The following is a 27895-nucleotide window of genomic DNA, read 5'->3' on the forward strand; positions in this document are numbered from 1 at the left end:
TTACAATTGAATCTAGTTCCCAAATTCCATAGAGATCCATTCAAATGCAAAGAGTTTTAGTATCGCTTGTAGAACAACCTGAAAATAAGATATCCAGACTGATGATGTTGATGAGTCACAGACATCAGGAAGTCATGGCATGCAAAGGATATGCAACCAAATAAAAAACATTACTTTTATTTATAAGTATATTCATTTGTTTCAAACGTTGAAATAAGGGACTACATATAGAAAGTGCTGTAATCACTACATGGTAAAACCAAATGTAATAATATCCTTTAATAAAAGCTATGATTCTTCATTTTGACCATGTATGAATTGTTTGTTTACAAACAGAGAAAATAACATAAAGAAAAAGACAAGGTGATTTGAATCGTAATGTATGGATCATTCTATTCTTGTTTGAATATGGGGACATACACAGTACGTCTATATATTCCATTTCTGTATGGGTATTGACTAGTCAAGGCTGACTTCAAGATTGGGAGAGGAAGCTGTGACACCAAACCTTGAGAGTAAACTGGCTAAAAACAGCTATATATAAATTCCAGAATCTGGAGTTAACTATTAAACTAGAGAGTGGGATACAGAGATATAATAGGATAACTTTCTCCCAGAAGATCTCGCCTTGAATTGGAGGAGAGCCTCCCCATTAAATAATCCTTAAATTGTTCTGTCACTCCAGGTTTGTCTATTGTGAATATTAGAGTACATGTTCAGTGGCGCTTTAGAGATATGGCACTGTAACCTTCCTTCAGATACTGAAGGATTTCAGGGATGAGTCTAGGTGGAATTCTTCATAGCCAAGTCAAAAGTAATCCTGCAGCATTCAGCTACAGTTATGTTTTGTAAGGGAGGGCATTCATTCTGAAAGTAACCTAGCCACTATGACAAGCACCACACTGTCCCAGCTTTGCAAAAAGTAATTATTTCTCAGGTATGTCGAGTATTGTGAGCCAACCACCATGAACCACCTCCAAGGTATTCTGCAAGGTGGATTCAAAAAGCCAACTCATTGCCGCTGAGATTGGGGTGTACGAGTGAAGGCAGCTCAGATAGCAAGTTATTTTTGACACTTGTATGTGCACCGAAGTATCTAAATGTATTTATGTGTATTTGTTAGGGGTAAAACAGGATTACCTTGCTACTTCCAACCTACTCTGTTGTCTATACACTGTATTTCAATTGTTTCTTGTACCGATGAGAAGGAGCAGAGTGCTTTTAATATTTCACAACTGGCAGATGTATAGCTAATGTTTTATAGAGAGGATTGTAAGACATTGGTCTTTATCGAATGACAAACATCTTCTTCATAATTAACTGGCAGAGCACTACTGGTCGTAATCTGTTTTACAAACATTTTGTGTTTCAATCTAAAAATCACAGCAGAAAGATATTTTGCATACGTACGTACTTGTTAAAACACGCATTGCACGCTGATTGAAGAGCCTATGGCCTCAATTTACGTAGTGACGCTACTGCAGCGTGGGGTTTCCCTGGGCTAAGTGCAGGGTTACCGCGCCCATCTCAGCTGTTTGATGGCCGGGAGTAGAGATTGAGGTGTGGGAGAGAATTGAGGAGTCTGGCCAAGGGAGAGAGAGTAAGATTAGAAGGTGAGGGAACTGGTTGTTGACTGAAGCAAGCTACCGTGAGACTGTTACACGTATCGCGAAACGCATATTTGCTTTTTTGACAGTTTTCTTCTGCGAACTCTACATCATCTTTCCGCCGGTGTATTTTCCTTGGTGTGTCGAAAAAACTGGGCTCGGGGAGTGCCGCTCCTCGGTAGCTAGCTAGTTGGCTAGCTGAAGTCTGCCGTTCTTGGTTGATGCTAACCGGAGTGGAGAGTCAGATCTTTGCTGTGCCCAGTCAATGCAATATAAACAACGGACAGCCCGACTGAAAACAGGTAAGGCGAAATAAAAACTGGGGTAAATGAGGAAAAAATTCAAGGAATGTGTAATCTCAGTGCAGTTGCAAGGGGTTAAACTGGGTTGGCTGACTCGATACGTTGGTGTGTGCTGCGACGGGGGTGGGGGTAGCTTGATGCTTGATTTTTAACTTGCTACCTAGCAATCATGAGCCTTTAGGTAAAACTGATGACATTGATGTAAGTTAGCTAATTCGTTTCAGAAGTTTCATTAATTACCAGTTAGTAAATGTCAAAGTATTAGTGTGCTTTTCAGCGTCCATGAATTCGAAAACGTTATTCGGAAGCGTTCAGTGTGGGTTAGCTACCTCACAGCTAGCGGGCTAGGAAGCAAATTAAACATTTGCATTTTAGACCGCTCCGACGTTCGCTGACACAGTTAGCTAACGTTGGCGTTAACTTTCGCACTGATGCAGATATAACATCAAGGAAATAAAATGCAATATTATAAGGGGAAACGTTAGAGTTGTATGTGATAGTACGTTAGGTTCATGTCTGATCAGCTTTCCAGTGTTTTAAAAACGGCACGGATAAAGTGTTTAATGTTGGACCACATTCTCCAGCGCTGCTTCCGTGCTTCTTAAATGAATTGATTTGGTGTTCCAAAATTTTTATGGACGACGTAACACGAGCTACTAAATAAATTGGTAGCTAACTTAAATGCCGATGTGTTGGGCCGTTGGGCCCTTGAGCAAGGCCCTTAACCCTGCATTGCTCTAGGGGAGGATTGTCTCCTGCTTAGTCTAATCAACTGTACGTCGCTCTGGATAAGAGCGTCTGCCAAATGCCAATAATGTAATGTAATGTATTATAGCTACGAACTATGGGCTAACGTGGACTCTAACCACCCTTTTCTCTGCCAAGTCCACCAGCTAACAACTCGCCCCTAGCTAACTATTAGCCGGCCAAGAGTCAGTGTTTCAAAAAGACTAACTAACAGCTCACATCCGCTTCATGTTGATACCGTTTCTAAGATGGTTAGCTAGTCAGTCAGTCAACCAACCACTCCTGAACTTTTAACGCTTACTGAATTCATTACGCGATTATTTACTTGCTGGCCAATGATGATATTTTGTCATGTAGCCACTTAGCTACAAAGCTAACGCTATAAAATCAACTTAAATTAGCTACATTCACGGATAGGCTATCAGGTGGTCAAAGGTATTCATTTTACACAATGTAGACTCGTTTTCTTATTTCGCAAATTATGTGCATCAAACTAACTACGTTAAGAATTTAGACTAGCACCAGATACAAGTTAATACAAGTGGGATTAATTCCCGACAGAAGCCATTGCTACCAGGCGTAGCCCCAATCATGTGGTGCTAGCTCTAGCTATCTTGCATCATGACCTGTGGCAAGTGCAAGCTATTGTTTCTCTTTTTGTCTTGGTAGTTCTATTGCTAATTAGCTTTAGTTACTACCTTGCTTGTCAGGCTTTCGTTAGGGCTCTTCGTTACTTTACGCGTTAAAGTGAAAAGTACCAACAAGCATACATTTCCAAATACACAATCAGAACCCGTACTAAGTACGTGATTGCACAAATAGCTGACATTATGACAAGCAGGCGTTGATGAGAATTTGCTCCTCACCTAACGTTAGCTAGCTATCATGGCATTTTTATAGCTAGCTACTCATGTTATCAGATAATGTTAGCTGTCAGTCACTGACTTTCCTTGTACCTTCGACTTTCCTTGCTAGATTACTGCTCGTTTTAATGAGCTAGTAGCTTGCTAGTACGGTAATTGGATTGTGGAAATCCAATACAGTTTGATGGCTAGCCAGCCTAATACAATTCTTTTTCCTATGAGTAAAGTAGTCTTTCTTTATCTTTCCGTCCATGGTGGCGTGTTAGCCTGCTGCTGAATATTTTGCTAAAACGAGGGCGCAGACGCATTCCTGTTACAAGAGCAAACTGGCTAGATGCTGCAAAGGCTAGTATTGACGGGGGTATTCTAGTAAAAGAATAGTTAGCGTCGTTAACATTAGCTAGCAAACCTGGCTACTCAGACATTGAAGCCACCACACTCGGTCAAGCAATGGCATCATCTAAGGTTAACGTTCCCAGAAATCAAGCGTTAGTCAATGTATAGTTTAGGATATCTGTATTTTACATTAGCGAAGTAGCCTTCCTGTGATGAACGAGGTTTGATGAACCTCTAATGGGCCTGGCACAGTGATTTGATGGCTTCAGCCATTGAAATTATGGTTAACTTGGATCTTGTTTTTTGTAGCCACCTTTCTCTTTACCGGTAGCAGTTGGCGTGCGTTTTTGTGTGGCAAATCGGACATTACCGATCTGTTTAACGAGTATAGCTAGCATTTTCATGTTTTCAAAGCTCTACCATTGTCTTTTCTATTTTTCGCTAATTTTAGTAATGGCTCGGTTTCTTTACTCTGGGCCTATGTAACTGCAACGGACAAGATGGCGTTTGCAGCGTTTCTCACAGGGCTGTACAAGACACAGGCATAGCATCTAAGCGCGGGGGGAGAGGAGAAAGCTGGCATAGGTCTCCTCCATCCTTATCCTGGCCACAACCTATTTTAGTTTCAACCTTCTTTTTAGGATAGTAATGTTATTTATTTTGCAAGGTATTTTTGGCCAACACTATGGGGTCAATTTCTAATCAATCTCTGACAAATATAATGCGCATTTTGTACTTTAATATAAATTGATCGATGGAGTCCATTTTAATAAGTTTGTTACTCCACAATTCTTTTAGCTTTACTCTTGGACTTTATTTCACAATAAATATCACTTTTAGGGATTACAATCCTTTTACACTGACCAGGAACCAAATGAATCCATACTTCACTAACTATATTTTAGTTTTACCCTTATTGTAAAAATGTTTATTGTATTATCATACATTGCTTTCAGCATAAATGTATACATACAGGAAGTTCATCCTACTGAGTTAACTTTTGAGCCCTAAACTGTTATTGCTGCATGGAGATGGACAACAAGCTATTAACAATAAGGCATATGTATTTTGTGTGTGTGTTATTGCTGTTATAAATGAGGAAAAGATCTGACTGTAATGAGGGAGACCCTGGGGGGTGAATGTACTAGGCACTACATGGACAACTGATGGCATTTAATAGGAAATTGGTAGATAAACCCCTCTTAAAGTTACATAGATCTGGTACCCAGGCTGTCAGATTTCAATAATGCAGTCATGTGATTACCTCAAAGGCGCCTACTACATCTGGTTTACCTTGGTATATGGGAAATGCAGATATTTATTTGTCCACCATTTCTTGGTAGTGGTAAGCTAGCATAAAGAAGAGTGCAGACTAGCATTTGTGTTTCTGGAATCAGCTAATTGCTGTGTGTGTCTGATTGACCAGGGGTGAGGCTCTTGCTTGATGAGATGGAATAAACCCTGCTGACTTCAGGCCAACTGGCATGGTTAGCATTTGATTCCATACTGTGGTCTGTGGTTTTCTGTCGCAACAGCTGTTTCTATGATTGCTGCCAAGTAAGCATGAATATTCCCAGATATGTTTCTAAAATGTTACCTACTGTAGCTTTACTTAATTGTTAACTAGCTAATGCATAACTACTAGTTTGTGCTGCAGACTTGTCTATATGGCTCTCTGAAGAAATATGCCCTTTCTTGACATGGCAGAGTAATCCGATTGTTGACTCGATTGAATAGGGAGAGTCCAATCTAGTTACAGACACCAAAGTGTAAAGGAGCCTGTTATGTTCAAGTTTTTTTTAATGGGAGGACCGTGCCAATGACCAGGGTAGCGGGTTAGCCAGGTGAGGTAGCAGGCTAGCTAGTTGGCTTACTGGAATACCTAATTTATTGATTTCACCTACAATGTCCCATGTAATGCTCTTTACATTGTTGTGGAAATCTCATGTTTTATGTATTTAATTGAAAATGCAGTTGACATTACATATCCACCATAAGATGATAAATTAAGGACCTGCTCTATTTTCTTGGATGCAATCCACTGGACCTAATGCAGTCACCTTAATTGAAATGGGCCTATATCAGTGGTTTTGAAATGAAGCCAATTCAAGATGTATCCATCAAGGCCAGACAAACTCTTAAATGGCACACAAAGAAAATTAAAACCTTTTCCTCTGGAACAGAACTTCAGAGTTGATTGTGTTCTTATGGGTGACAGTAAAAGTATGGCGCGGGTCTACCACTAACCAAAAGGTACTACATCTGGATCGGAGTAACAGTGGATCTTGGTCAGACCAATCTTCATCTGTTCAGTCAGCCAATGTTATTTAGATCACTTCAGCCCCCCTTTCCTCAAGTCTTTGTGGGGTGGTGTTGGCTTAAATCAGGACAGTATTTTATATTCTTTTCTATTGCTTTGTCTAAACTTACCCAGTGTGTGCAGACCTACTAATCTGTGTGTTGCTTATGAATACATTTTCAAACAAATACCCACTTATGCTAGGCATCCTATCCTCACATGCCTTCCTTAGTCAGCACTTTTTGAATAATCATGCTTATCTTGCTTTGATATCAGCTGCTGTTGAAGTGTAGCGGGTATTTACTTTAGTTCTAAAGGAAAGGTTTGGTTATCATGGATTACTCTTCTACTAGGAAGCCCAGTGTCAGAATACCACTTTCAGTATTGTTGCTGGTCAAAAGAACTCCATTAAATTGTGCGTGGGCACAATTTGGTCTAATATAGAAAACTTAGGTCCACAGATGATTAGCTGTGGGTTGTGTTGGACTTGCATCTATTCTGAAGTGTTGCTTGCTGAGTTAATGTGTGCAGAGTTTTCCTAAGTATCAGTGTGTACCATGAAGGAAAACTGGTCATTGCCACCATCATTTCTGGGATATTTTCATCCAACTTCATCCAACTTGTAAGAACATTGCAAGCAGTTGTGGTTGAAAAATAGTGTGCCACTGTTTCTAAGTGTAATACATGAGCAGTTGCTGACTGTATAATTATGTCAAGTCTTATAACAATGAACAGAGCATTGAAGATGAATTGTATAAAAAGCATGAGAGCTGTGCTTCTTCCTGCAAAATCACTTGGAAAAACATAAGGAATAATATTTTATGCCGATATAAACATGTTATGGAACATGTTATTCCTCCGAGTAGCATGCTCCTCAGTGGAATTCAGTCCTTACTGGCTAAATCTATGGGGAGGTCTAGGTAATAAGGTTTCTTGCCATTAATTTGAAGTCTGACAAAGGATATATGCCAACCTGAAAATGCAAGTCTGTCAAAGTAAAGGTGCCAACTAAGTTCTAAGTTCTTATTGGCAATAGAGCCTCTCTGGCATCTGTGTTCCATGCAGTCAGGTGTACAAACGGTTTCTTCCCAAATCTTTACATGTTAGTGATTTTTAAAACCGTAAAAACTGAATTTGAAAATCTGTGTTCATGACCACTGTCTTTGAATCTCTCTGATGCAGACTACTGTCACTTGTGAAAAACACAGGGCCGCTGCTGCATGAGAATCGCTGAATGAATGTCAGCCGGTTCAGGCGTGGTGACTACAAGTTTTACGTTTTTAGGCTGAAGCTCACTGAAGTCTGTCCTCACTTTTCAACATTAAGGACTGACCATGCCTGTTAGTGGTCATCTCGCTAGTAGGGCTGTAACAATACAACGTTCCGGATCGATGTATCCGTTCAAAGGGCAGTGATCCATTGCTACAATGTGCAAGAATCGATCCGTACCATTATGAATTGTAGCAGAATATTTATTTAGATGTCCATAATCTTACGGCGGTACGTAATTTGCGTTTCCAGCTACCTTGTTATCACTCGTGTGGTTGCTGTTTTTCCTTCTTTCATCATTAGGTTTTTTGTGCCCTCAACCTAATTGTGGTTGTATGTGTACATTGTAACAGGATTTCATTAGTTTAATTATATATTGATTGTTTCTTACCATATTGGATAGTTTTGTAACTAAATTTGTGATATTTTCAAGAATCAAGAATCAAGAATCTAAAATCATATCCTATTGAGGTGAACTCTGAGGTTATGCCCGTACTCGGTAGCTAGTCAAAGATCTAAATTCAGGTTGTTTGTTCTTTTCAGAATGTCTGGGGTATGTAAATGACTGTACTGACAGTTTTAAGGTGTCAGGTTATTCAGTATGACCAGTGTGTTCAGACTGTGTCTTGTAAATCCAGGTCTCCGGTAGGTAAGCACTTTGAGACTTGGTGCTAATTGAGTTGAGGTTTCCTCACTCAGGCTGCAAGTTTAGATTTTCCTGTTCAAACGAGTAGCAACCCAGCAAGTGTGAACACGGTATCCCGCGCATGCCAAAAATGGTTTTGTGTTTTTTTTACGGCTTCAGACAGGGAGCTCTGTTGACCTGCATTGTGCCGTTTGCTATTGTCCATAGCTGGCTGTGTCCTTCCTTGAACTTGAGTTGGAAAAAAATGGAGCAAGAGGCAACAATGATTGGAAAGTTTTTTACAGTTCAGAACATTGTTTCCTGTACAGTTACTTGTAAGAAAACAATTTACAGCAAAACATTTAGCAACCATATTTTTTTTTGCAATGTGTGTGTGGTAGTATACTTTTCTCACCGGCATGATCCAGTCAAAGATTTGCTTAATAAACTGTGCATTATTTGTGTCACCAACATTGTTCATAGAGCATTGTTGCTGAAGCCCTTCTTCCTCGATATCCATTCACAAGCCAATTAATATTTCTCATGACAGGCCGCAGAGTACTATCTGAGAGCTTGCACCGACATTATGTGGACAGACCTTTCTGTGACAAAGTGGTGTGGATTTATGACAAACCAATACCGCAGTTACCAGAAGAACTCAGCCTGTCTGTTTTAAATGATAATAAACAAAAAATCCTTGATTGCATCACTAAACCTTCGCATGAGAAAATTGTCCTTGAAAATTGAATGACCTGTTTTTAGTTTGATGTGTAGCTTTATTTTCTTTGAGACGGCAGTTGAAAAAAGTTAACAATTGGCTGTTCCTATGCATCATTATTTTCACTTTTTTAAACCTCTCTGTAGCATATAAAAGAAAAATGCGACAAACCTTTGTTTATACAAAAGGGTATGACCATCCTTACAAACTGAAAGTGAAAGAAATGAGAGTGCTGAAGGAAAATTTTGAGTTTGAGTGTAATTGTCTTTTATAGTGTAGATGTATCAAAGCTGGCTTCATTCAGCCAGATGTTTTCCTCTGTATGCATATGAATGGGATTATATTCTTACTGTCCATGGATTTCAGCTTTTAGGATTATGAGCTAGGTCAGTGATATTGCTGGTTTTCGTATTTTCTATGATCCTCCTTTTAGCCATATGGCGTTTTCAGTAATGCTATCATACTAACAAGCCGCATTATTTCATGTCATGCACTGGGAGGAATTTCTTGAATAAAAATGCAGTGCACAAAGCTAATGTGTCAGTGTCAATATCTACATAATGCAAAACACTAGCAATTGTATAAATTTACTTTTATTTTAAATAGATATATATACATACATACACACACAATGTGTGTGTTAAAATGAATTGTTAAGTCATTTGTGCAGTCCTAGAACATTGGCCATAATTTCATGGTATAGTAAGTGGTAAGTTTTCATAAATTATGTTTGCCAGGGGTCTGTATAAATGGGTGATTTAATATTTAATGTTGTTCTGGGAGTTTACATTTCTGTTGAATAAGCCTTTTGGTGAAAATAAATATTCTATTTCTAGTTTTCAACTTATTTGAAAACTAGTCCTACTGTCTTAATTTGTCTAACTGTGTCTTAATTGTCAAACTGCAGAATGTTTTGTTGCGGTGATTGTTTGGCGATCTCTGCCACTGCATGAACCAGTTCTCATTTGTCCTTCACTGCTCATCAGTCATGTCTTACCCCCCTTAAAAAACAAAACAAAACAATGATCCTATATTTTCCATCTTCTCTTCAGATTTGGAATAACCCTTTCTATTTTGATTGTGTTTTTTCCCCATTGCATTCACTGGAATTTGGGTTGATGCTCTCTGAACTCACCCTTGACCTGCTGTAAACTTGGACAGTTTCAGACGTGGGCTGCTGACTTTGCTCATTTAGCGATCTGTTCATCTGATGTTTTTTTTTTTCTTTTCTTTTCTTTTTTTTTTGCAGCTGTATTTGTTGTGGCAACTGGTAGTCGGCTCTTTAGTAATGATGAATCACTGAACACAAAAATAGCCAATCGTATTTAGCATTTTTCATTCAATTGAATGGCTGTTTTAGATCAGTCTGCAACAATGAAAAGTTTAAAAGTACCATGTGTGAAAGCCTTTGCCAACACTTTCATACATGGATATACACTCCATCAACACTATTACCAAGCTTAAGCCATTCGGCAGGGACAGTGCATGACGGTATGGCTGCTGGCAATGAATTCCACATTAATTAGACATTTATGATTACCAGGTATTTATTCAAAGACGTCTGCAGCTGTAGCCTATCCATTTAGAGGTTAGCGCATTGTGTGTTCAGAGATGCTTTTCTGCATACCTGTTGTAATGTGTGGTTATTTGTGTTCCTGTCACCTTCCTGTCAGCTTTGACCAGTTTGGCCCTTCTCTGACCTCTCATTAACAATGCATGCCTGCGGAACTGCTGCTCACTGGATGTTTTTCCCCCCGTTTTTTTAATAAATTAAATTTTACAGCTTCACATTTTGAAATTCCATATTTTTCTTTAATATTCCTTAAATGGAAAGAATTGAGTGTTATAAAAAACAATTTTCATTATGAATTTTTATTGTTTTTCCTGTATTCAGCATGATTCCCAGAAATATATTTTATTGTGGGAGTACTGTGTCACAAGTCTTGTATGGGAATATAAATTGTATCCTTGGCTAAGTGTATGTCTTATACCTGGTCAGAGTTATCCAAAGCGACATGCAGTTGATTAGACCTAAGCAGGGGACAATTCCCCCTGTAACAATGACCCCCCCCCCCCAGGGTTAAGGGCCTTCATGGGGCCAGCAGCTGTGCACCTTATCTTATTGCAACACCGGGGCTTGAACCACCGACCTTCCGGGTCCCTGTCATGTACATAAAGCTATGATTTGGATGAGGTATGCAGAGCCACATGTAGATTTTTAATGTACAGTCTGCTGAGTCATGAATCGATGTATCCTCCTTTACCTCCGCTGCATGACATTTGAAGTAACTGCCACTTGCACTGCAGTCAGCACTGGCTGGTTCCTGTATAACCTGTTTACTGTGGGCCAGGTGCACAGAGATGCTACTAGTTGATGGGCGGGGAGGATGATGTAAGGCTATGGCGAGGAACACTGGTGCTAGGGGTCAGGTGAAAAGGCTCATGGGTAATGCCAATATCTTGTCTCTTCATTGGAATGGAAGGACAGGGGATCAGGCAAGAAAAGCAAGAATGATCCACCTGTCAGTAGTAGTAGCTACAATATTATAATAAGTTGTCTAAAGACTCTTTTGGTCATAAATCCTATTAGCCTAGCTCTTACTCTGCAGAAACGGGTGCCAGGTCAAGCCTGAGTAATTTCTTCAATTCTCTGCTGTTCCCAGTTGAAATTGTGACTTGTGGGACTGTAATATTGAAACTGAAAAGCACAGCTTGTTCCATTTAGTACACTGTACTGTCATTACAGCAGCATTTCAATTGAGGTGAGAAGAGTTGGCCATGCCCAAATTTCCCAATGAACAGGATCTTGCATCAGAACAGAATCATTGCATTGTATTTTGCTTAAGTAAAGAAATTCCAAGCTGAAGCGGTGGGTTTAAGTGCTGTTCTCCTGCTGTTTAATCTGTCACTGGGTTTAATTGCTGTTGGTTTCAAATTGCGAGTTTAGAGGAGATTTTAAGAATAGCTGATCTGGGTTTGCATACTCTGTTGTGGTTCTTGAATATGACAGGATTGCCGTGGGACCATACGAATCAGGCCATTCCAGAGCGTCATGTGATCTGGAACACAGTGGACATGGGGCAAGTCGCTACATGTTGCACTTTTATTTGAGTGGTAGTCACATTTTTGCTTTTTGTTGAAGTGGTTACATTTTGGTGGGGGCAGATTGGTAGTTTAGAATGTAAACAGCGATAATATGCCTGGTGGAGAACACATTTATTTTGAACTGAGTTTACCATTTCTCCTTCAGAAAAAAATTAATCGGTTGGCAATTTCAAACATTCTTTTTTGAAACAACTTTTTAATTTAACCGTTCACACCCTTAATTAGAATTGGGGATATGCGGATCACATTATTTCCTCTGTTAGGTAGTGACTCATAAAACTTGCCAATGCTTTGTAGATGCAAGACCCCCCAGTTTAATATGCTCTGTCGATTATCAGATTAGCAGTTTGCTGATTGATGTTCAGTCAGTCAGTCGCTGAGGTTTTTTGTGACATTTTATGGCACAGTCTTATATTGAAGAAAGGTTGAATTTGTGAACAATAGGCTCAAGGTTTAGGTTTTGGCTGGAAACAAGACGCCCGTCTACCTGTGAAATTCACTTGAGAATGCCGAAATTTACTTCAAACCTCTATTTCCCCAGGTTGGTCACCTCGTTTAGGATGCTCATTTGTAATCGTCGGCCCTGTCCATTGCGGTAGCATCCTCCTGTCAGTTGTGCACGGGGCAGGTACACGTTTCCTTTAACTGTACACAGCCAGTGCACCCTGGGTGTGGCCCCCTCCCTCTGCAGTTGTTGTGCCAGTGAGCTCTGGTCGGGTTCCGCGTGGCATCCCTAAGAGCGGGCGACTTGCCGGGCGCGTCCCCTGACGGGCTGAGCACCTCTGTTCCATGAGTTTCACAGCGAGATAAACAGGAGCCTGGGTCTCTGGTGGCTGTAATACCTGGAAGGGTTGCCTCTTCCCCTTCACATGGGGGCTAATTAGCATCTGTCCTCCCTGATGAATTCTGCCTGTCCTTCTATTGTCTAATCTCTGCCATGTCACGATTACGCTGACTTTTAGCTATACTTTACTCCAAATGCACTTTAAAAGTCTGGTCTTTAACGTTAAGTCCCCCTAAGTGTAGGCCAGATCCCTCTTACTTTTCTCTTGTTTGCACTGTGCCCGAGACGACAGAGCTAGAAAATCAGCGGTTGGCTTCCCTCTTGCCACCTCTAGAAATGGACTCTTAGGAAATGCTTATAGCCTGTGTAATATGCATCCTGTCACAGTATGTTGCCAAAACTAAAGAGTCTTTGTAAAGGTTGAAATGTGCTTCAGCAATACCCATTTAGGTTATTGTGTTGTCCTATGCATCGAGTCGCGTTCAGAAACTGGAAGCTCATTTGGTTTTGTTGTGTGACTTATTAATTCATGTTTTCCATTGCTATTGTTTCCATGGAGCAGAGTAGGACCATATCCAGGTCATAGGGGCTGCAGGAAGGGGGAGTGAGGGGGTGGGTGCTGACTGGTTTTGACCCTGCAGATGTGGAGCGCAGAGAACGCAAGCGGAGAATTAACCAACATTACCAGGGACATTTTTATCAGCCAGATTAGAGGATTTGGATGAGTTGACTAGTCATTGACCTAGTTATTGTCCCTGTCCAATCAGCAGGGACCATGCATCTGAGCGGTGGTTAAGGTGTATTGCTGGAGGAAGGTGTTCATTCTTAAGGTATCCTGCCAAACGACTTGGGCCTTGTTTGAAAGGGAGAGCATTGGGTAAGGTCTATTCTCTCACAAACCATCTGCCCCCACCCCCTCCTCTCCCTTAGAATTGAGTTTAAATGCTTTTGTGTTTATTTCAGCAGTGTATGGAAATGGGGTATTTACCTGTGCTCTGTGTTTGTTTTGTGGATATCTATGGTAGTGTGAGTACTTTAGACCAGTGAAAATTAATTTGTTCTCTGCGTAGCTGTTTAACTTGACTTCTTGAGATTGTCATCAGTATTTATATTAATGTATTGGTGGGTGTGGCAAGGCTTTGTGTTGTCAGAAACTGCCTTCAGCTTGGCCAGTCTGTAAAAGGATGCGTACTGTTTTCTGGCATCTCAATTTGGTATCAAAGTTTGGAGTGATACAAATCATGTTACATTTACACTGCATTGGGTAACATTGTTTCCCTTTTGTTGTAGTGTTACCACATCTCTTTGAGAGAGTAAGCAACTTAAAGTAAAAATCCATGTAGAGATTGTTTTATTACATCTGTCATGGTTGGGTTGTGTGGGTGTCTGCTGGCATGTCTGGAGGATTGGGGTCAGCGAGGAGAGCTGCTGCATTTAGGATCATCAGCAGGTCTCATCTTAACTGGATTTGGCTGGAGTAGCTGAATCAAGTGTGTCCCAGGATTACGCCAATGACATTGGGAGGAGAGGTGACAGAGTGGAGCTGAGGTTCTGTGGGCAGGGAGGGAGGGGGAGAGGGGGGGCAGGATTGCACCAGCCTGCTCTCACCTGCTACCTGGGGGAAAATGGGCAGTGTGTCGCTCATCTCCCCCTGGAGAGGTAACCAGGCAACATCTGCGCAAGAGGGCCATCTTTGCGATTGTTGTGGTGGTTGTCTGTGTTACTAAGTGGTGTTGGGAATGTTTTGTTTTTTTGGGATTATTCCACAGAGGAATGCTCAGTGTGATTCAGTCCTCTGTGTCTTGTGACAGATTTGTGTTTTGGAGTTGGCCACAGCGCTGAAGATTTTAGTTTTCACTTTACACATTACAAAAAAGGAAGGCAAAAGCGGTCTTGAACACAGGAATAGCAACAGAATCTTGTTGCTTGGTAACCATTACAGACCAGCGATGATATTTTGGTTCTTAAAAGGGAATTTGCACAAGGATTGTACTCCCAACAAGTGCTGGTGAAAATTCAGTCTTTGTTTCCCATTGATTTTGCCCCTCTACTACAGCTCTGACATGTCTGGGTGTGCATTTCATACTAATCTGCCCGTTTAAGCTCCATAGAAACACTTCTACTACTGTAGACAGCTGTCAATTGCACAAGGCTCTCTATGCTAACATTTTTCCAGGGAGCACATATTGCCCCCCAAGTTGAAAAATTTGGGTGCTCACCAATGTATCCCAACTAGTGCATGGGCTCCTGAATAAATTTTCAGGAGCTAATGCCTTGAAGATTTGAGAGCCGTAGAGCCATATTGTGCATTCTTCATACTCGTGTGTGTTAGCAGAAGTGCTATTTGAGTGAAGTTGAATGGAAAATCAAGAAATTACTCTGTCCTCAGATGAGGTTTGCTTAAATGTTTTTCTTTGTGCACGCATACATGCTAATTTTTCAAATAATACAAATGGAGCATTTCAGGCCCTAAATGTTGGGCATTGTATATGTTCAAGTAGGCCATTTTATTTTCTAAATATAACTACTTTTTAGTGAACTTGCTCAAGAACTTGGTTAGGAAATCGATGCTGTTGTGACACACTTTTGTTAGGGTTACCGGAAGATTGTTGTTTTTGTTGGTGACCGTTTGACCATTTGAGTAAGACTTGTTTCAGTTTAACTTGCTGTCATAGACTGTGGTTCGTTCAGTTGGATTGGCTCTTGTACAGTTGGTATCAGTTGTGATTTACCAATGCAAAAGGAGATGTTGTGTTATGAACTGCAGGGTTACTGAAACGACGTCTCCTCTCCTCCCGTCTCTCAGAACAGCCAGTGTTTCGGCGGCCGGAGTGAAGCACTTTTTAGCAGCGGAAAATGAGCGAACTCGACCAGCTACGCCAGGAGGCTGAGCAGCTCAAAAACCAGATCAGAGTGAGTCTCCCTTCACAATGTTCTCATTCCTTTAGGTTGTCTTATTTTTCAATGTCATTTATTTATAACAGCTACTACAAATCGTTTTCTGTTTAATAAAGGTATTATACCGGCTACTAGGATTATTGGAGTCAGGTGTTGACAAGACTCTAGTCATACTTCAGTTTTTGAATACCCGGGTTGGCTTCAGAGTAACCTTGTGCATGTAAACAATGTGTCTGTTTGAACTGCATTAATCACACAGGCCACATTTGATTCAAATGGTAACTTCGTTTAATATAGGTGCTCCTGTATAGGACAAGATGAGAATCCACACCACACCTATTTTGGTTTCTGTTTGTAATTTCATTTTCCATAAATTACACCAGATATGTAACAAAATGACATTTCCCATTAGACTTAATGGCATTGAACAAGGTTGTGAGTTCAGGCTTGAAAGGAAGTCATTGAAACTGATGAGATTTTGGTACATTGTTAATTAACGCACTCTCCTGGAGGGGTTTGTGAAGGATTTACTTGTTGTTTAAGGCCAACTTTGTTGAATTTACAGAATAAGGAAACTCAATATTCAGATTTTGGAAGGTATTAAATTGCTACAGACATGCAACAAGAGAAATAAATGGGAGATTTCAAGTTATGTAAATGAAATTGGCTTGGAACTTTAAACACATTTAGGCCCCTGTCTAAACTGTGTGAAAATAAACATCATTGAGCCTTTGTTACATTACCTTTGTACTAGCTTAATAAGCCAACCTAACAGGCTATTACAAGGTCTGAACTATAGCTGTCAGGTTTACCATTTTGTTTCACATGTCCATGTCTTTCTATAAAAAAAGAAATGTTTGTTATGCTCATGTTTCATTTGATGGTGATCTGGAAATCTCTTTTCTCGCAGGATGCCAGGAAAGCGTGTGCAGATGCCACCTTATCTCAGGTAAATGCCTTTCTGGAACCTTCCTGGTTAGAAGGTCTGATAACGGTGTTTGCTCCTAAAGCTCATCCAGTTTGAGTCTGGGTTGATGCGTAAGCCAAAGGTGACCAGGTGCATTTAGCAATGGGAAGCAATATGGGCGTGAGACAGGAGGGCACACAATGGGTTTCTGGTTCACCGTTTGCATACGGGAAGTTCCCAAATTCCCAAAGTGTGATTAAAAGAAGGGAAAATACAAACGGCAGTTCCTGATGAACTTACAGGAAAACTGTAGTGGCATTTCCATAGACCCGTGGGATTGGTCTGCTGTGTGATTGGAACTGCCTGTGCATTTATGATTAGAGCGCTTCCAGGTTAGTTTAGCGTAAGCCAGCTCTCACTGGACATAGGTGGGTACACTCATTCTTCAACACACTCATTGTATGAACAATCTCCAAGTGCTACATGAGTGTGTTACCCAGTATCCAGTGAAGTATCCGGTGGGCATCTGAACTACTTTGAAACTTCCATAATGCCTACTAATAACTTTCCTGGTTTGGTGTAGTTGATTTACCTGCATTCTCAAATGTACCATGCAATTTGCGGATGCAGTGGTCTGTGCTGTCTGCCAATGGGGCTAATGTCCCAGGGTTCTGTATTCATTGCAAAAATCATTTTAGTCAGGATCACTTTGAGGTTCTTTGTCAACCAGCGCCTCTACCTTAGTTATGAACTGGTACTGCACAGGAACTTCATGTGTTTTTGTTTTTGTGTTGCAGATCACCGCTAACATCGACCCTGTTGGTCGAATTCAAATGCGCACTAGACGAACGCTGAGGGGTCATCTGGCCAAAATCTATGCCATGCACTGGGGCACCGATTCAAGGTAACTGAACAGCATTGTCTAGTGAAATCACTTCAGTCCAGGCGGAGCCAGAGATGTGCTTCATGGTTTTCAGTCTGATCTCAATGGTTTCACCAACATTCCTCAAGCCGTTTAATGATGCTTTCCCAAAAACGCTGACTCGTAAGTCCGGCTAAAGAATATGTGCTATTTCTAGACTGCTCATTTTGTCTCATACAGTGGGAATAAGGTCCTTGCTACAAATACCCAAATACCCTTTCAGCTTTTTTTGGTGAATATGCAATAGAAATTCATTTTTTACAATGTTATTTTTCAGGGTTTTTTTTTTTTTTTTTTTTTGTAGAATTTCTTTAATTGTAATTGGACTTTAGTATAATCAGAAAGTATCAGAGATTAAGGTGTGTTATTTTGCCCTAATTATTTATTTTTAGCTAATTGGGGCACTTACTTGGGCGGCATAATTTCTCGTTAAAGTAAATTTCTAATGAAATCTATTTCCTGGCGTCCTGGTAGTGTAGGGTTAACGGTTGGGGTCAGACTCACTACAAAGCAAATTAGATACATTTTTCCATTTTGCATCAAAGTTTGCAGTCTGCAAGCTGTTTGTCTGAGGCCCAGTCCACCGAGACTGTATTGCACAAACAGTTTGGATAATAACCTTTCACAAACATTTGGACTGAATTGGTATTTAATATAACTTGCTTCCCCCCAAAAAAATGGAAGCCACTAATCCTGGCAAATTCATCATTCAAATTCATTCCCCCTTATCTTGTCCATAAATAGGATAAATTGTAGTTAGAGGGTGTTTATAATATCAAAGAATGAATGGAATCGTTTTTTTGCTTTAAGTCAAGTGGTTTAATTGCGGAAATGAAAGCAGTTAAAGGCAGTTTCAACAATCAGTTGGTTACAAGGTCATGGAGTTTGGCCAGAAGGTTGTCATAGAGCCATACGCATGTGTGCCGCTTCCTGCTTCCAAATATCAGAACATTAAATATAATATGGTTTTGAGGTGTCCTGTGAATCACAGATGCCTCTGTCATGTCTGTGCTGACTCGTTTATTTTAACATGTTCTTGCTTTCTTCATGGACAGCCTTTACAGCCATAGTGAATATTTCAGTAGACGTCCACTGCATAAACGCAGTATTGCAGTCATTAGTGAAAAATGGATGGGGGGTGGGTGCCATATTGACACGGGAGTGTACCAACAGCAGCTTGCCAAATATTACTGAATAATTTTGATATAATCATCAGACTGCACGCAGCCCTCCAGGTAGCTCATGAGCCAGCGACCCGTGTGAGAAAAGTCAATGAAAGTATATCAGTTAGTGTGCCTATTTACTGATTACTAGTAAAACCGCTGATAACAGCTAGAATGGTAATCAACAGCAAGAGATTTAAAATAGAACAGAGACTGAAATCAGGCCATCACTCACCATAAATGCATGATGGCATGCAGGTGTCCACCAGTGATTTTAATTTGGGATTAGATTCATGTAGCCCAGTTGTTAAGCAAGCTTCAAAAATGATGAAAATGGATAATACACTTAACCTCTTGTTTAATGTTAAATACATTCATTTATTTTGCAAATGTGTCAACTGCTGTGAGTTATGGTTGGTAATCATTTCATTGTGAAGCAAACATTTAAAAGGGTCTCTTTCCAAAAGTTCCAAAACTGATCAAAAGTCCCCTCTTCAATGATATTGCTGCAGTTTTCTCAGTCCCTGCTTTGACTGGCCTCTTTTCTCTCTTCTTAGGCTCTTAGTCAGTGCCTCTCAAGATGGTAAACTCATTATTTGGGACAGCTACACCACGAATAAGGTAAGCGCACACATGAGGACTGCATCATTGAGTTGATTGTTCAGACTGTGGTGTGTAGTTAATGCTGAAACGTGTAATCCATTCTCTGTTAGCAGTCAGGAAGTCCCACTGTAATGCTCATTTGTGTAATGATGTGCATGTATCATGAAAATGCTCAAGTGATGACACTCCTTGTGAAAGTTAAGTTGAGGGAGAGTGTTTCTCCTCATTTAAAAAGTTTTGTTTTCTTAACTTCCCTGAATCTATTGTTGCTAAATACTGAAAGCAAGCTTGGCTTTCTCACACCTTACAAAAAAAGTATTGCTTACTTGAATGAGTAAAGCTATATAGCTAAAAACAAACATAACTCAAGCTAAAAATATATCCCTATTTGCTTTGCTGTTATCAGCTGTGTTTGTAAAATACTCAGAAGTGCTTTGCTTAATTTGGGTAAAGCAAAAGCCTTTCGAATTGTCTTTCGATGCTCTGAATGTTGGCTGCTGCACATGGCAGAGGACCCCGCGGTTCCTGTGCAGAGTGGCGGGTTGAGCACGTTTCCCAGGTTTTCAGCAGTAATAAGCGCAGGTGATGAAGGCCCACGGGGCCGGGCCTGTGAGTGCTCCTGAGGGGCTCTGTTTCAGTTTGAATCCGCTCTGCGCTAGTCCTGCCTGGGCCAGCAGGCCAGCGTACCGCACTCATGGTGCTTTGGGAGGCCTGCAGCCATTTGTGTTGTGTGGTCATATAGTACATGGTACATAATTGGTTTGGTCTGCTGGGTGTTCCCTTGCTTGAAATACAAGAAAATTAAACATGAAATCTGAGGGTGGAAATGACACGTCACTTCAGAGTTTGAAACGGTGTGCTTGCCATTAGCTTCTTGCTGATGCATGCCGTTTCCCTGCGTTGAAATGTTTTAATGTGTAACAAACCTGGCCATTTTATTAGGGGGGAGTTTACAAAGCAAAGCATTTCTATCTATGTGGTCAAATATCACAGATACTGTTCTTACTATTCTGCAGGATTTATTTTTGCGTGAGTTTGTGCTAAACTATACTCCCTTTTCCTCCGCAAAGGGATTGTCAGACAAGACGAAGGCTGGTTTTCACAAAGATGGGGCTTGCATTCTCCTCACAAATGTGTGTTGTGTGTGAACTCTGGTGCTTTTAACATTAAAACCTGAGCCTTTACTGCCCCCTCCAGGTGCACGCCATTCCTCTGCGCTCCTCTTGGGTCATGACCTGCGCGTACGCTCCCTCTGGCAACTACGTGGCCTGCGGCGGGCTGGACAACATCTGCTCCATCTACAACCTGAAAACACGCGAGGGGAACGTCCGCGTGAGCCGCGAGCTAGCCGGCCACACAGGTACAGTGTGTGCTCTGTCCACAGGGTCTGCCACCGGCTGCTCTAGTTCTTTCTCTCTCCCCCTTTAAGTGTGAACGGCCCCTTTTGCTCATTCTGTTTACTGGAATTCTTCATTGTTAATGCCGTTTAATTCCAAGTCAGTTTGTTTTGGGCTTCAAATCCAGTTTTGCATTGGCTTGTGCTCATGCATCCAGTGCAATAATCATTGGCATCTATACTTTGTATCTTGTAAAAACACATTTTCAGTTCAGTAGAATATTTAATATGTTTGTATTGTATAACGGCATAATATGACACTGATTTAAAGACCTTAAATAAACTTGCTGCATAGCTTGTCCAATTCACAGCTCACACACAAATGGAAAGTGCCTTGTTTCAGCTTTCCTAATTGAAGCATTTCACAGATGGTCCACTAGATGGACATGTCGAATAGGTTTGCATGCATTTTTACAGAACAAAGTGTGGCTTATGCAGGACCTGTTTTGTAATATTGGATATAAAAATAAACGGAATTGTACAACGTGGTTTGGAATGAGCCGTAGGCCTGTTCTCCTATATGTAAGAATGGCACTAGTCTTTACCAGGGACTTTGATTTATATGACCCTTCAAGCATACATTTTCAGACCAAACTAGTTACTTGTGCACACAAACAGGACTATTATTGTGTCTGTGTGGAGTGTGTGTAATGTAAATGCTACCGGATGGATTTAGGCTATTCTTAACCAATGCCCAGTCTCAAGTACAGGAAGTGAGTCAGAGAACGTTTACTACAGCTTGCGATGGTGTTTGCAAAAATGACAGTGCCTTGATTTTATGGGAATTTTCCAGCCAATTGGGTGTTTCTTCTTTTTTTTAAGTGGGTGTAATATCATTCATAATCATGTAGACGCTTGCTCAGTCAGTCAAGTGCGTGACTGGGACACTAATGAATAGTGCAGTCACAGCATTACATATTAACACTTTGTCTGTTCTGTCAAAATAAAGGTAAAAACTACAGACTAATTGAAAGCTTAAAATGGTCGGGAGTGTACAGGACCCAAAGGGAAATGACTTCATACAGACATTACACACCGCTGAACATTTATGAGTCCTAACAGCTTGTCATCCTTTCTGCAAAACATTGAGACTGATCTGTTAACGGAAATGAAACTGCTTGGCTTCATCTGTGGCATGTTTCCTTCTGTAATTACTTTGTTTATTTCCTAAAAAGCTCTTTTCTCTTGACTTCAGGTTACCTGTCCTGCTGTCGTTTTGTGGATGACAACCAGATTGTCACGAGCTCTGGAGACACCACCTGGTGAGTGAGGGAACTGCATGTTGTTGGGCTCGATGTTGTGTGGAGCAGCTGCAAAACCCTGCTGGATATGGGCTGTGTCTCGCTTAGCTTTTGGGAAATAACAGCAGTATGTTCTTGTGTCTTGTTGCATTTCTTTAAATTAAGCAATGGTGACATAATAAGCATTGGGGTAATTGAGATACAAAAGAATGACATTACATCGGTCATATTTCCCACTTGTGAGCAGAGCACACCAAAGCAAAACTGAGCAAATGTATGTGCAGTGATGGGTCTGTTTAGTGTGGTGGGCAGATGAATGCAAGTTTAGACATGAACACTGAGCTGCTCATTTTTTGTGAAGCAAGAGCCGGTCATGATCATATCCATAAAACCTCTAGTCAGCCTGTGCTTTCTCCACGGGTTCAGCTCATCTGATTAGAGGTGGGAGCTGACAGTAGGTCCTCTAGAGCTGTGGTAACCACGGAGGGCCAAGAGTATGCAGGTTTTCATCCCAACCAATCGCTACACCTGATGATCTCGCTCATTTCAGTTGACCAGAGGGGAGAGAACTAATTGGTGAAATCAGCAGGTAAAGATTGAATGGAAACCTGCGTACTCTCGGACCTCCATGGCACATGACCGGGCACCATGGCTCCAGAGAGGAATCCAGGAGAGAACGTATTTGTGGGAGGGCTAATAAATTCAAAACGGGGCTGGAATCCTTGTGCGCGTTAAAGCCTTAGCACCAGCGTCTGCCTTGGCTGCTGAATAATTGAGGTTGATTTTGATCTTCTTCCTGTCTGACTGCCGCTGTGTTCGCAGCGCTCTGTGGGACATTGAGACCGGGCAGCAGACCACCACGTTCGCCGGCCACACCGGCGATGTCATGAGCCTGTCGCTGGCGCCGGACACCAAGCTGTTCGTCTCGGGCGCCTGCGACGCCTCGGCCAAGCTCTGGGACGTCAGGGAAGGCATGTGCAGACAGACCTTCACCGGCCACGAGTCCGACATCAACGCCATCTGCGTGAGTCCCGCCTCGGCTCTGTGTGTGCGCAGCGTTTGGGGAAGTCGTGTAATGTCTAAATCAGCTGTCCCCCACTCTTACCTGAAAAGGGCCGGTGTGTGTGCAGGTCTCTGTTTCAGTCCAGCACTACCACTCCTGATTATACTCATTTCATTGGGGGTATTTAAGGAAGCCCGATTATTGGTTTTCTGCATTGAGTAAAACTTTAATTGTTCCAGATTTGGGAGGGTTCTGGGTTTTGCAGTTGTCCAGCTCACTTGGTAATCTTGCTTCCTGAAATTCCCCCCAAGTACTCGGCTGGTACTAAACCCTGCACTAACATTGGCACTTTTCCCATAATATTTGGGACCCCTGGTCTAAGTGGTCAAAGAATATACAGTGCTAAAGTAGAAGAAGCTGATGTACAGCTGACACGGCGTGGATGAGAGGAAGACTGTACTGCTCAATGAATAAGTGTGTTGCCACAGAACAGGATGCAGCGAGCAAAAGCAGCAGATACTTGCGCAACTGTAGAGAACGTGAACGTGACATTCTGTACTGCCTGAAGAAGACCTGACTTCCTGTGCAAGTCCTGGCCCGTCTGTTTACCTGCTTTTCATTCTAGTACTTTCCTAACCAAAAGAATATAAAATTGGGCTTATTTGACAGCATTTATTTCATAGGGACTATTTCCTGTAAAGTGCTTCTGTAAACTGTAGAACATTTCGAATGTTTGGAATAGTGTATTTTAGCTAACGATTTGAGCTCGTCTCCGGTATTCACGAGCGCGTGCTCTGTGGTTTTCAGTTCTTCCCCAACGGCAACGCGTTCGCCACGGGCTCGGACGACGCCACCTGCAGGCTGTTCGACCTGCGGGCCGACCAGGAGCTGATGGTGTACTCCCACGACAACATCATCTGCGGCATCACCTCCGTGGCGTTCTCCAAGAGCGGCCGTCTACTGCTGGCCGGGTACGACGACTTCAACTGCAACGTGTGGGACACCCTCAAGGCCGACCGAGCAGGTGAGTCGCACTCAGGTCCCCTGCCGGATTCCTTCTGCTTTAAATTCTTTTCCAGGGTGGATTTTTCTGCCGCTGCATGGGAAGTGACCTTGTGCGCTGGTAAAAAAAATGTTTAGTATTTGTGTTATTTCCGACAAGGTGAAAATTTGCCATAGTCTGTAAATATGTGCCACCTGTTTGCCCCAAGCTCCAGCATTTGTCCGGTATTGTAGCCAGACGACTTGTGTGAAGATTTGTCAAGCTATTGCTCAACCTAGCGTGGCACATTTGCTGATGGTGTCTAGATGTGTGTGAAATGAGTTTCATTGCTCTGGGTCTTAAGCACCCCTAAATATAGATGCTTTTCAGTCATGTGCTTAAAGACTAGCGCTACCCACGGCATCTCACATTGGGCACTTGATCCTGCTTCTGTTCGTTTGAATTCCTCGTACTATTGCTGAATGAGGTTTGACTGCAGGTGAAGCATTTCTTAGGCTGCTGCTATCAATCAGTAGTTCGCCTACACTTCAGAGCTGACACTGATAGATCACGCCACTGAGTCTTTGAGTTTTGTTACGCAGCTTTTTCAAAGTTAGCTTGTCATGATGCTGGTTTTCTCACACGAGGTCACTGCCGTAAGTGTGCTGATGACAGGGATTTCAGTTCCAGGGATTTCACCGGGTGACTGTTTACGTTTCCCAATGCTCTACAAGTGCACATGGGTTCAACCAGGGACAAAGCCACAATTGAACAAAAAAAAAAAAAAGTCAAGCACAGCTCTTCGCTCTGGTCCACCAGTCATGTCATGTGTGCAGGGTTTACATAAAACAAAATGTTCAATGAATGACCAAGAATACCCAAGTTTGTGTGCAGTCTTTTGTTTAATAAGAGGTGGGGGTGTTACACCACTTTTATAGCTGTCACATACTGTAGATTGTGACTTCATCGCTGTTTTGTGAATACATTTTCTCAGTTTCAGCCTAACATGCTCTTCATTCTTCAAAGTATTTGCTTAGTTCCTTTGGTAAAGGCAGCAGAGCAAGACTGAAATCGCAAAGTCCACTCATTTAAAAAGAATTGTGTTCAGTGTGTGAGAAACAGAAACATTTCATGTGAGCTTATTCTTGTGGAAATGGTTTGTCAATGCAGGGTGGGTCCAGATTACCGGGGGAAAGAGAAGGTGTTTTAGGATCAGAGTGTGTGCGCATTTGGGCTGAATAACTCTCCGTGTCCCAGGCGTGCTGGCTGGCCATGACAACCGCGTTAGCTGCTTGGGCGTGACGGATGACGGCATGGCCGTGGCAACAGGATCCTGGGACAGCTTCCTCAAGATCTGGAACTAAAGCCTTAAGGTATGTGTCCAAACCTTTTAAGCTTTAAGTTGTTTCTTAAACATTCAAGCACAATGTGCATTTAACATTTTAAAAGCTGACTGCATTTCACTGTTCACAGCCCTGGCAGTATATCATTAACCAATTCTCAATACTCATTCTGTATGTCAGCTTTCCCAGTAATAAATAGAGTTTTTAGTCTCTAATGTAGTGTTCTTTTCTCAGACACAAAAATTTGGGATATCAGTTTGATGCCATATTCAACTACAAATCAAAGAATGTATGGCTTGATTTATTACATCAAATATCAATTACATTTTTCTCCTCTTGCTTGCTTAGATGGCATTTGGACTCCAAAGTTGACTGGAAGATCATTCCAACTTCAAAAATGTTTCGCTGCATATCCAACCTTCTCAAAAACGCCATGGAAAACTCAAGACACCCCAAAAACTACGGGAGGAAAAAAACGATATTTCCTTCTCTTTCAAAAAGAAGAGCACAATTGTTTTATCACCCAACTAAAATAAAATAAGTTAATCCTGTGGTATTTTATGAAAAACACGAAATTGTGCATTCCAACTGGGACCACATTATGTTTGTTACAAACGTGAGAGAGAAAGCAAAACACTACTACCCCATGCAAATGTACCATATGTTAAACAACTGTTGGAGTGTAATTGTACAAAATGATCGATCTCCTATTTCTTTTGTCTTCTTCCTTTTTTTTGTTCCAAGAGTTATTTGGAGAACTGTTAAAATGAGGATTGAAAGCTTTCTTTTATCTCATAGTCTAAAGATTTTAGAATTGAGCATGTAGATGCATTTGAAATGAGATTTTTTTTTAATCCAGCTTTGTCATTAGAGCCACAGCTCCACATCAGATGAAGCAAAATAAAAAGGCAAGCGCTTCTTTTGAGTCCATGATCAGATTTCAGGGGATACCAATCGTGTATATTTAGGGCCAGGATTTTATTTTTTTCCTATTATTATTATTGTTCCTCTCCCTTTTCCTACTATTTACACACATCTTTGTTTGCACAAAAAAAACTTTGCGGATAGAGTAATGTTGGAAACTAACCAAGCACATGCTGTCAATGATACCCAATGCTTGTTTTTCAAACGAAACAAAAAAAAAAAATCACAATTTTAACTTTTTTTTTTTTTTTTTTTTTTTTTTTTCTCATCGTTTTTGTTATTGGGTAATGTTGAATCGGTTAAGATGAACTCTTCATCTCTGTATTGTCTTATTTGACCTTTTTGGACTTGGCTTTGGGTGCGGGGTTGGGGGGACTGGGGGGGATCTCAGGGGTTAGAGGTCATTGGGTAGGGTTGGGCAGGTTTTTACATGGTTCCACTCTGGAATGTCCTGTTGAGACAGAGATCCCCATTCTGAGCTTGGAAATGCAGTTACTACTCTGTGAATGAAATGTTGTAAAAAAACGAAACAAAAAAATCAATGTTTGAAAATGTTGAAATTTCAAGTTTAAAATAAAATTTATTTTGGTGGTTTGCCATGGGTGGGTTAACTCTTAGAATTGCATGCTGTAGAATTGCTTAAAGTGCATATGGAACTAAGTCTTTAGATGTTTTTCTTTTAGAAAATAACCTGTTAACCATAATCATTGCAGTCGTATCCATAATTGTTTTGCCTACTCTGCATACACCTTTCAATTAAACTGGCAGAGCTATGCACTTGGGAGAGAAGCAAACGTCGGGTTGCAACTACAAATTTACTGTGAACACACACTAACTTGTTCGGATGTCCACCCTAGGAATGATTCTTAAAAGCAATGAAAAAAGTCCCTCTCGTTGTGAAACTAAACACGCCTCCTTTTCACACACAAATGTACACAAATGGAACAAAAAGATTCTTAGTTCTTCTGTAACTAGTACTTTAAAAATGCTAGACTCATTTTTGTAACTTTTTTTGCTTTCTTTAATAAAAAATAAAAAAGCATCTGAATGGCAGAATTTTCTGTTCCCTTCTCACTGTAAACAAGCGCTCTTTATTTAGCAGTAGTGGCATTTTTTTCTGCAACACTGTACAAAATGTGATGTAATTGTGCATTAGGCCTGGAGTAAGAAAAAATGTAAAAAGCAAAAAAAAAAAAAACAAATCCCTTTTTCTCTTTCCATGAAATAACTGTAGAGCTCTGCACCTCACTGTACCCTTTCACCTTTTGTATTTAATTTTAAAGTCTGTCAGTGTACTACAGAAAGCTGGATGCAAGATAGAAACTATATTAAAATGTACTGTTATTTAAGATGTAATAAAAAGCAGTTGGAGATGTCCCTTTAGTGTCCTGCGTTTTTCGTTCTTTCGTCTGTGACGAGTCCACCCTGTTGATGCTGCACATTACGGCATGAGTTTCATGTCCATTACCTAATCCTACTGAAAATCAGTACAAAAACAATCACCACACACCATGCAAGGCATTAAAACAAGAGGTCCTGGCTGACGTCAAGCTCAGCTTAGCATTGCAGGTTCATCTCTTGGCTTGTTATCAAGTGGCTTTGCCTGGGAGTAGGACGCCATTGGCCTCATCCTGGCAGTGTTTGGGATGGAATTCTAGAAGAAAGAAAATCTGTCATTAGAAAATGACCAACACTGCAGTAGGCCTTAGGATGTACTGAAAGTAGGTTCTGTTGAGCAGCACAGCGTCTCCATTGTGGGTTGGACTCTGCCAGTTTCTGACCATTCATGCATTTGACCGTTCATTTAATAATGATCCGCATTTGTCATTCCTTCCAGTATCCATCAAGGCGGGCATAT

The 27895-nt window shown here is 41.1% G+C and overlaps 1 protein-coding gene across 3 annotated transcripts; it reads left to right on the top strand.

The window, feature by feature from the left end:
* Positions 1–1517: 1517 nt before the first annotated feature.
* Positions 1518–27414, top strand: LOC133109739 (guanine nucleotide-binding protein G(I)/G(S)/G(T) subunit beta-1-like). Of its 3 annotated transcripts, XM_061219277.1 has the most exons (12): positions 1530–1613; positions 1697–1909; positions 15462–15568; positions 16464–16502; positions 17258–17364; positions 19103–19166; positions 20346–20508; positions 21740–21806; positions 22608–22809; positions 23596–23812; positions 25028–25143; positions 25462–27414. In XM_061219277.1, the coding sequence occupies exons 3-11, from the start codon at positions 15512–15514 to the stop codon at positions 25132–25134; spliced, it is 1023 nt and encodes a 340-aa protein (XP_061075261.1). In that variant the 5' UTR covers positions 1530–1613; positions 1697–1909; positions 15462–15511; the 3' UTR covers positions 25135–25143; positions 25462–27414. The 3 variants fall into 3 exon arrangements, with proteins under 3 accessions (XP_061075260.1, XP_061075262.1, XP_061075261.1); XM_061219276.1 differs by having other exon boundaries at positions 1518–1909; positions 15423–15568; XM_061219278.1 differs by lacking the exon at positions 1697–1909 and having other exon boundaries at positions 1529–1613.
* Positions 27415–27895: the final 481 nt, after the last annotated feature.

This window comes from Conger conger, chromosome 14 (genome assembly GCF_963514075.1).
Source record: "Conger conger chromosome 14, fConCon1.1, whole genome shotgun sequence".
In the NCBI taxonomy this organism is placed as follows: Eukaryota; Metazoa; Chordata; class Actinopteri; order Anguilliformes; family Congridae; genus Conger; species Conger conger.